Here is a 10,173-nt window from a genome sequence, read left to right on the forward strand (position 1 = left end):
CTGAATCATGGAGCTAGACTGTCAGTGCTGCAGTTCTAACTAGGGGGACACAAATAATCTGTGTGTTTCAGGAGAAGCATGGGACATACCGTATCGTTGCCCGTTTTTGATTTTTTTAGTGTCGTCTTACATTTGGAGCTCAGGAGACTTTGCGCTCCTGTGTACCATTTTGCTGGAGACATTGTAGGCGAACCATTTAATACCTCTGCTTACTTTTCTATCTACCTTAGAGACATTAATGCTCACAGAGCCGCAGTGAAGCGGGTGTTATAACATGTCTTTGAACAGGACTGCACAAGAATTATAAGACATTTAGTGCCTCTGTTGTTTTTTTATTTTTTCTTTCAGATTCCAGAGACTTATTAAAGGAATTTCCACAGCCTAAAAACTTGCTCAACAGCGTGATTGGACGAGCCCTGGGCATTTCTCATGCAAGGGACAAACTGGTGTACATCCATACTAATGGGCCAAGAAAAAAGGTAATCCTGTTGTGCTGGGGATGGGTGGTGGGTAGGTATGCTGCACATAGAGTGGGAAGCGAGCCAAGGATACCGCTAATCCTGGAAGTAACTCTTCTAATAGAGAAAATTATAGAAGTATTTTAATTCCACGTGAAAGTTGCATGATAATCTTTCAAACAAGAAACACTCTCAGTTTTTTCCTGTTTCTCTTTATTTTCACATACTTCAATAGGCATATAAATGTAGGTCCTATCTCTCTCCTTTTGCGTATAGAAGGGTGGATTTTTTTCTTTCAAACAGCTTGCTGTAACCTGCTTTTCTCAGCAGAAGGACACATAGTCTGCACTCGGATGTATTGGGCTATGTACCCCGCTACCTTAGAAAATTAAAATTTAAATGCTACCTTTTAGACCTTAGTAGGCCTAGCTTTTATTGTAGATTCTAATAGAACAAATGCTGAAGCCTAAAACATTCAACTGCAAACAGAAGAGAAGAATTTGTTTGCAATGGAGGGAGTCTTCTAATAGTACTTAAGCGCAAAATGAAATACGGACTCTTTTTTTCTTAAATGAAGCAGAAGAATTCCAAGCAAACAGTTTGCCAAGTAGCTTGACCTCTTACTAGAATGCGAGAGGCCTAGATCCAAATCTGTGCTATAAACTGAGCAGAAGTTCTTGACTAATGGGTGCTCTGTGTTCAAGGGTTTGCCTCCTTTTATCATACCAGCTGTCATTCTAGAGCTGAAAGCCCTTTCCAGCTGAAGTTTTAACTGTAACATACATTCCAGGAAAAGATTCAGTTCTGATGGATTAACATTTTCCAATAACATTCTGTCTAAAATTTCCCAGACAGTTTTTATTACCACATCCTTTTTAAGCATCCCTGCATTTTGGGCAATGCATTAGTAACTGTTACTTTGGAGTTCCTTTATTATTTGTGTTTTTGTTTTTCTTGCTTTTACTTGAGCAGTAGTGCAGTTTCCTAACTTAAATTTTGGAATACCATAGCCAAGGCCTCATTATTTCAGTTTGTGTAATCAGTTTGCATTCTTGCTAGCACTTAAATAGATGAACCTTAAGGATAACTTCAGATTAAAAAACAAAACAAAACAAAAAACACCAAACAAAACAAAAAACCCAAACAAAGAAAACAATAATGGAGCTCTTGGAGAAAATGAGGGTTGGATTACAAAAAGAAAACCTCAAAAAAACAACAACATAGGAAAAAGTGTGTGGGGACAGAAGGACAGGCAAAACAACCTGGAGAAGTCTCGGTTGGAAGTGAACAAAGTTTTTTCATGAGCACCAAGTAACTTGGCCTTCATGAGACAAGTTTTTTTTCTCAGCAGGTCTGTGCCTTTTCATGCAGAGCCCCTAGGCAAAATATGTAGCAATTTCCTACAGTAAGATGAGATTCAGATGGCAGGCAGGCAGCTAGCCAGATGTAGACTGTTGAAAAGTCAGGAGCCTTTTCTCTAGCTTTATAGGTGGGGTTTTCCCAGCGGACCTAAATGCCACCTTTCATCTCTGCTGCAGAAACGGGAGAATTCCTTAGGCATTTCTCTCCTTTGAGCCTTGCAGAAATTCAGCTACAGCATCTGCAGAGCCAGGAGTAGAACGAGTTCTTGATTTGGAGCAATGTTTTAGAAAGGGCAGGTTCAGCTTTCAGCATTCTTTGCCTCTGCAGGTTTTTCAGCTGCTCTCATCCAGCTGTAGTGGTGTAAGAGCTCTGGTGGTACTGTTAGCTCTCTCAATAGTTTGCGCTGCCCAGGGTAAGCTGAAGGCTGGGTTGCCCCGTGCCCGATGAGTATGGTAGCTGCCTGTATAACTGTGATGCAATATGCTGCTAGTTAAAATTACAGCAAGGAAGCAGTTAGGAAGATTTGCTTGCCATTGCAACTGGAAATGTGTCAGGGAGTGCATGTTGCTTCTCAGGCATGATCTGGTATGCTGCGGTGTACATCGGAACAGCAACTCTGAAACTGAATTGTTCTTGTAATGAACTCTTGGCATATGATTCCTCTAAGCTGACACACTGCAGCCTGTGAAGCTCTGTCCCAGAGTACGTGGCACTGTGCTGTAAGTCGGCCTGGCTCAGCCATGCAGCTTCTATGTGACTGTGGGCACTTTGTATCCCTTTTTCAGGCTTTTCTTTCAAAGTTACTGGAATAAAGTTGCTGCGCCGCGTGCCCCCCCCCCATCCCATGTTTGGGATTTTCATGTGTAGTTCCCTTTTCCTGCCTGGAGTTCAGAGATGTTTGAAGTAGCTATGCTCCTGGTGGAGAAGAGAGATTGTTCTGTGCCGTCTCACTTTACTGGTTATCTTTGCTTTTCAGAAAGTCACTCTGCATATAAAGTGGCCTAAGAATGTGGAAGTGGAAGGCTATGGGACCAAGAAGATTGATGCTGAGAGGCAGGCAGCAGCTGCAGCATGTCAGCTCTTCAAGGTGAGCTTATGTTCCTCCTTAGCTCGAAGAAACAAGCCTTTGAGTGTGCAGGCCTCATCCTTTTTGGTGATACGATTTCTGATTTTTATCTCCCTCTTTGCCTGTTCACTTTCTTAGTTGGCCTGTCTGTTAATCAAGGGTAGATGGTGAAGTCTTGAGCTATCTGAATCTGTTTGAGCTTAAAAGCCCACTTACTTCAGCCAGGCATGAACTCGTTAAATTCTTTGAGTTCTGGTCTTTGGTTCTTTATGTCTTAGACCTTAATCAACTTCTATCTTAGTCTCAGCATCTATGGTGAGTAGAGCTCCCCTCAGGTATATTTGCTGTTACTAACACACTTCTGTCAGTCTACCTGTGTGTATTTGCAGGTGTATTTCCTTCAGAGGCTCTTGTTGCCTCTTCATGTGAGCCATAGTGTGGCTATGTTCTGTTTTACGGTTACTCTTTTAAAGTTATGTTAGTCTGCCACTTTTTTATGGCTGGAAATGGTTGATATGTGTGCACAGGCAGCACCAAACAAGTGCAGTAAAGTTATAAAGGTCACCGATTAAGATATGGTACTACATAGCCGCTATCTGAGAATAAGATGCAGTTTTGTCTTTGGCTCTGCTGCTGACTTGTCTATAATCTTGAGCAAGTGAGTTTGCTTTTGGAGTTTCCCTTTCATCTATGGAGGAGGAACAATGATACCTTCCTACCAAGGAGCCTAGAAAAGGTGCTGCAGATGCTTCAACAATGAGAGCTTTTTGATTTGCTTGTAGATCAAGAAAGCTACATTAAGAAATAACTATTTAGTTTTTAAATTAAGCCTTCAGAAGTTAAGAATTGCAGCATGAAAACTAGCAGTTTCTTCAGCTGGCCCCTGTGCTTAGGCTAATTTCCTTAATTCTGTGATTGGCAAAACTTGTTTCACTGATTGACTTCATTCCACCTGAAGCATTGTTGCTGCTCATTCAGTTAACATTCACTGGAAATATAATCTTGTTTTATCCTCACTAGTCAATATGCAATGAAAGCATTGTTTTCTGCTTTCTTTGAGAGCCTGGAAGTTTTCAAAGCAAAAAAAATTCCTATGTATACTTACATTTTTCTTCAAATATTGGGAAATGACTGAGCTGTATTTTCAGTATAGAACTAAAAAACCCCCCAGACCTCTTGAAACCAAAGATTCAGCATGCAAAGTTTTGAACTCTGATGCTTTGCCAGCTAAACCTATAGTACTTAAGCTATATATGTACTGTTGCTTTGCCAGCTAAACCTATAACTGAACAGAAGCCTTTCATAATGGGAGGCCTTGTGCAATCCTATCTATAGAAATAGCTACAAATGCTGCTTTAAATAAATAGTTGTCAGTTCAAGAAAAGCAGAGTGTCTGAATATAGTGACTTTGAGTACAGCAGCTAGCAAAGTGAATTCCTGCTGTCTTCAGCTCTCCTACAGCACAAAATACAGCCGTGTCTAATATGGGGCCACTGAGGGTCCTAAGGAGGTAACTTTTAATTTATTGTGGCGGTCTGGTAAGACATGGTGTTGTCGCACTCTAGATAACGTCTGGAGCTTCGTGTAAGGTTCAGTGTTAAATGTAGGTGGTAGGCCAGCAGTAATTAGGAACTCCTCTGTTTCAAAAACTGCTGAATTAGGGAGATCTTACTACTGCTTCCACAAATAACTGTTCCTGTGAAAAGAAATGAGATGAACCATTCCCTGAATTCTCATTTTTTATCCCAGATTATACTTGTTTTGACTAGCCTTTCCAAAAATATGCATTTTTCATGTTGAGGTGGGTTTCAAAACTTTAAAATGCTAAATATAGTTTGTAAAATACCGATAGATCTTGGCCCACCTGTTCTAACAAGCTATATGATGCTAAGCAACTGCGCTCTGGGAATTGAGGCTAGTGAACAGATACTCTTTTTTAAGAAATAATGGCAGGAGGAAAGCTTTAAGTTTCTGAAAGCCCCTTTTCTTTATCTCCTCTTCTGTGAGATATGAAGAAATTGCTCCTGCATTTCTCTCCTTTACCAGATGTGTTTCTGTTTCTAGCAGAGTTACCCATATCTGTCTCTTTAGTGCAGCTAAATGCATTTTTCTCTTGTAGGGCTGGGGTTTGCTGGGGCCCAGAAATGAGCTCTTTGATGCTGCAAAGTACCGGCTTCTCGCTGACCAGCTTGGCTGTCCTGATGAGAGGTGGTGCTCGGAGGGCAAGTGGCGCTCCAAGTCTGGACCTTCCCTCGCCGACTTGTCAACCTGCTGGCGACGAATGGAGCCAGATGATTCCATCCAGCCCATGGAACAGGGCAGGATGCCTAAAGCGATGAGGAGAGAAGAGCTGGAGGAAGGGGAGCTAGAGGAAGGGGAACTTGAGGAAGGAGAGCTGGAAGAAGAAGCAATCGATGTTTCTGATTACCTACCTATGGCACATCAGGACGCTCGAACCCCAGGCAGAGATGCAAGGTACGCCTGCCCTAATAGCTGCTAATCCAGGGTGGTGAAGAAGAGATGCAGCTGATGCACCCCTCACAGCTGAGCTGCAGCTTCCAATGTTGCTGGTGTGGCCTGTAGATGGGCCAAACTCTGATTACTGTACCGTTCTCTATGCGAGCAATAGTGGAACAGCCTGGTCTTGTACCTGGCTGTCATCACAAGGGAATGCTCAGGCATCTTCTCTGGAGTCTTGCCCTTTGGATAGGCTGCTGCCTACTTGTTTGCTCCCTTTCTTACTCTTCTGTGCCTAAGGAGATTTCCATTCCCAGAAATTGGTGCACTTATGCATGTGCACTTAGTCCTTTTTTGATCCTTTTGTTTTTGAGGGCAATATTAAATTTGCTCCTTTTCATCACCATAGTTGCTTGCTTGACCTCATATTTTATGAGCACAAATCTTGGATTTTTAATAGTCAAGAGGAGTAAGATCACTAAGGACCTGGTGATGGTGGTTGTTTTTAAGGGATGTTCTTTGGATTCAGAATTATTTAGTTATTAAATCTCTGCTAGTGTAAAGATCTGATTGCTTTTTAGTAGATGGCTTTACTGGGCTGGGCGGTTGTTCCCTGACTGACAGATTTTAGTAGCAACATACAGCTTGACTGCTCAGATGACCAAAATTATCTGTGCCTTTGACAACTCAGTTTCAGGTCTTCTCAGTAGCAGACCTGAAGTGAGGTGGGTCGGAGCACAGAGTAAATATTTGTATATCCAACTGTTCTCATCTTCTGTCTAGCCGTGGAGGGAGTTCCATTGAAATGACAGATGACAACACTGCCATCCGTGCCCTGACGCAGTTCCCACTTCCCAAAAATCTCCTGGCCCAAGTGATTCAGATTGCGACCTCTTCCTCCACAGTGAAGGTAAGGTGCTGTTTGACCCCTGCCAGGGATGAAGCTCAAAGTCTCCAACTGGAATCACTTTGGATGCTTTTTTTCGGGCAGCTGAGAACTGGGGAGAGAAGGGAAGTTAAAACTAGGCCTAGAAAAATCAGCCTGGAGAGCAAGGAAAAGACTTTGCGGTGAGAATTGAGGAATTGTCTTAATAGAGGCATGAGGAATGTTGTTACTTGAGGCCAGGGCAGTAGAGGAGCTGCTGTCTGAATGAAGGAGGGTATTTTCTAAGGTGATAGGTTTGCATTTCCCCATATATCTGCAGCAAACACAAGTTTGTGTTACTCAGAGCAATGTGTAATTTCTGTGCTGACGGAATCTTTCCACAACTCAATTCTTGCCAGTATCCGGTGTTTCTCCTCCTTGGTATGTGTCACCCACCTCCTTTCCAGGCCTCATGTGCTTAGCAAACAGTAGCTGTGCTCCATCCCATAGGCTCTCAGTGATGTTCTCCACACAGCTGTCTGCTCTCGCGTCTGCTTATTCAGTGCCTTGTGAGCTGGGGGAGTGGAATTCAGTGCAGTAAACCTGTTGTAGTACGCTGTTAAAAACAAACGAGCAAAACCCAAAAAACACCCAACACCCAAAAAACAATTTAAGCTCTGCTTAGAAATATTTGGGTGTACTTGAAAATGCCTGCCTAGTTATGTAGGCTTTTAACACCTCCCCAGATCTGATGTTGTTTATGTGTCTTTTAGGAATACATGCAGTTCCGTACAGTAGGTACCAAGACCAAGATCTGCAAGCTCACGCTGCGCTGGCCTTGTCCAATGACTTTTGCTGCAAAGGGCCGTCGTAAGGTGGAGGCAGAAAACAAAGCAGCAGCACTGGCCTGTCAGAAGCTTAAGGTAAGCGCACATGACTCCTACCTCCCGTGTCTAACGTGTCTTTGAATGGAGGCTCCTCACGCCTGACTTACCATATTTGCACCTAATGGGGTGATGCCTGAAACTTTCTGATCTTTGACCTCATGCTTAACAAACATGTATTTCCAAACCTTAGGATTCAATCCAAACTGCTGTTGTACCCCTGTAAGTGTCTAATCTGTGATGACCCCTTGAAGGCTGTTGTGCTTGTTTTGAGCCCTCAACAAAGTGCTGCATAGGGATCACCCTGGAAGTGTTAGCCTGTTCCCTTGGCCACCTTGCTGCCGTCTAAGACTATCTTCCTGTTCTTGTAGGTGGACTGATCCAGACACATTGCTGCAATAATTTCACTGCAGACTTTAGAGTCAGCAGAGGGAAGGTCCAAGAATTGGCACAACATACCAGAACCATAGCAAGAGAGTTAACAGACCTTGCAAGAGGGTTTTGTCAGATACAGTTGTGGCTGCTGTTTCTTTGACGCGTCTGTTTAAGACCTTGCAAGTGTTGTGTTGAGGACAGGTAGCAGTTGGCTCCAGTGTGTCCGTTTCCCCAGAGTTGAGATGGGATCATGTCTTGTTTCTTCCCGTGGTAAAAGCAGGAGGTGGTGGATTTGGGATATAGGCTAAGGAGTTAGCCCATCTGAACATGTAAGACTCCTGTGCTCTGTATGCTGTGATCTTGTGTCTGATAGTGTTGTTTGCCTCTTCCTTTGCAGAGCCTTGGCTTGGTGGACAAGAACAACAATCCCCTCAGCCATGCTATGTACAACATGACTTCACTCCGGGAGCTTGGTGAGAACCAGAGGAAACCCTGCCACATCAAAGTCCCCGAAGCAACCCTGCGCAAGATTGAGAACTATCTGAATCATGTAAGGCTTTCCCAGCTGTCTGAGAACCACCTTTGGCTGATCCCACTTAACTTCAGGAATTGCGCACCGGTGGAAAGCTTCATGTCAAAATGTTGAGGGAATTAGTGGCTTGATAGTTTGCCACAAAAACTGATCAGTCTCTGCTGACCTTTCTGGGCAGTGGGCCTTCTCTGTATGCATCTGTGACATCTATCTGCATTATTTGGCTTTTGGGATGTTACAGAGTGTGGTCTTGGGTTGCTTACAGCCTCCTTTGAGACTTATGAATGCTGCCTTTTGGAGGCGTTGGTTCCATTAATCTCTGGTTGTGCTTCCTAGCTTTACAAGGACCAGGTGCTGGTACTTGCATGTTTTCCTTGGCAGTGTGTCTCACAGTATTGTACATTAGTGGTGGGTGCAGGTGCCCAGGCACCTGGTGGTGCTTTCACCCAGGAGATCCCTCTTCCTGGTGGACCAGTGGTGAGCAGACACCCATGGGAACTGAAGCAGTGCTGAGACAGGGTTCCTTAGGAGCATTCACTGTCAAAGCAGGAGTTAGCACTAAGGTAAGATGAGGCTGAGCATAGCTCAGGTACAGATGTGTTTAGCCTGTTGAAGTCACTGAAAATAATGCCTGTGTTTGGAATTTGGCAAGTCACTGATGCAGTACTCTTGGGCCTGAACAGTAAAGATCTCAGGCGATCTTTACAGTATCTTGCAGATACTGCGAAGTAAACGAAGCAGTAGGGAATGTCCTAGGACGCCAAGACTGTGCCTAAGACAGCAGCTGCTTCTGAATCACCTGCTGAAAAGGGCTGAACTAAGTGCTAGAAAAGTTCAGAAGAACAGCAGCATCTTGTAGGAACTTGATCTGTCTCCCATGCTTATGCGAACATGAGCTGTCACGCTACGTGTGGAAGGGATGGCTTTGCAACTCTGAATAAGGCTGAATTAAAAAGTACTGATTTGTAGCTGAACTTTTAATCCTGCAAACATCTGGGCCAATGCTTTGATTTGTGTTCTAGACAACTCCTGACCTATTGTTCCTCCTTTTAGTTCTTCCTGTGGGACATAGGACTTCTGTTTTTTCTTCTGCCAAGATGGAATATTTCTGGCTTAGCTGAACGCTTAAGTTTTGTGCCAGTTATGTGTCTGGGCTTCCTGAGGGAGAGAAGGGTGGTGGTGTAACTTGATAGTTTCCAAAAGTTGTCTTTGAGGGGCCATTCCATCACTTGTGTGCAGTGTAGCCACTGACTTGGGGAGCTTAAGTTACTGGTTTTTGCCTGTCAGTGCAGGCATCAGGGCTAATAACTCCCTTAAAGTAGGGGATGTGATGAGGAAAATGCAGATAGCTGCCCAAGTTAATTCTCACTTTAAATAACCTCAGTTGAGAATGTAAGTGGCTGAGTTACTAAAATCTGAACAGACTTTGGCGAAGCTTCGTGGCCACTGCAGAGCTAGCCTGGCTGAGTCTGTTCCAGGCACTTGTTTCTTTCTGTCCTTCTCAGGATTGCTGCTAATCTTTTTGTCCCTGCCAACCTTCTCTGTCTCTCCCAGTATCCAGTGGACATCAGGGAATCCAGGCCCCGGATTGCCGATGACATGATGAACCTGAGCAAGGAATCTGGTGCCATAAGTGATGCAATCACAGGGAAGACATATATACCCATGCTGGAAGCAGAGGAAGTGCGCCTTAGCCAGAATCTCCTGGCCCTCTGGAAAAGGAGAGGGTCCTCATGGCAGGAGAGCCACCCACTGCCAGTAGATCCTCACAAGGACACCATCCTATCAGCCATTGAGCAGAACCCTGTAGTGGTAATAGCAGGAGACACAGGCTGTGGGAAAACCACGAGGATCCCTCAGCTCCTGCTGGAACACTACATCCTGGAGGGACGTGGTGCCCGCTGCAACGTAGTGATCACCCAGCCAAGGAGGATCAGCGCCATCTCAGTTGCCCAGCGTGTGGCACAAGAGTTGGGTCCCAACATGAGGAAGAATGTGGGCTACCAGGTGCGACTGGAGAGCAAGCCACCTGCCAGGGGAGGAGCCCTGCTGTTCTGCACTGTGGGCATCCTGCTGCGGAAGCTGCAGGGGAACCCCAGCCTGGAGGGTGTCAGCCACGTCGTGGTCGATGAGGTCCACGAGCGAGATGTCAACACTGATTTCCTGCTCATCCT

General features: G+C 44.5%; 1 protein-coding gene across 1 annotated transcript in view; it reads left to right on the forward strand.

Moving 5' to 3' along the window:
* Window positions 1-343: 343 nt before the first annotated feature.
* The window catches only part of DHX30 (DEAH (Asp-Glu-Ala-His) box helicase 30), an 18,685-nt gene continuing 8,855 nt past the window's right edge, over window positions 344-10,173 (forward strand). The window contains 7 exon segments of the mRNA XM_010287798.1: window positions 344-479; window positions 2,797-2,907; window positions 5,006-5,361; window positions 6,127-6,253; window positions 6,982-7,131; window positions 7,865-8,017; window positions 9,554-10,173. The exon segment at window positions 9,554-10,173 is cut by the window's right edge and continues 1 nt beyond it. Coding sequence (XP_010286100.1) covers window positions 5,168-5,361; window positions 6,127-6,253; window positions 6,982-7,131; window positions 7,865-8,017; window positions 9,554-10,173 — 1,244 coding nt within the window. The 5' untranslated portion in view covers window positions 344-479; window positions 2,797-2,907; window positions 5,006-5,167.

This window comes from Phaethon lepturus, unplaced genomic scaffold, assembly GCF_000687285.1.
Source record: "Phaethon lepturus isolate BGI_N335 unplaced genomic scaffold, ASM68728v1 scaffold27765, whole genome shotgun sequence".
Taxonomy (NCBI): Eukaryota; Metazoa; Chordata; class Aves; order Phaethontiformes; family Phaethontidae; genus Phaethon; species Phaethon lepturus.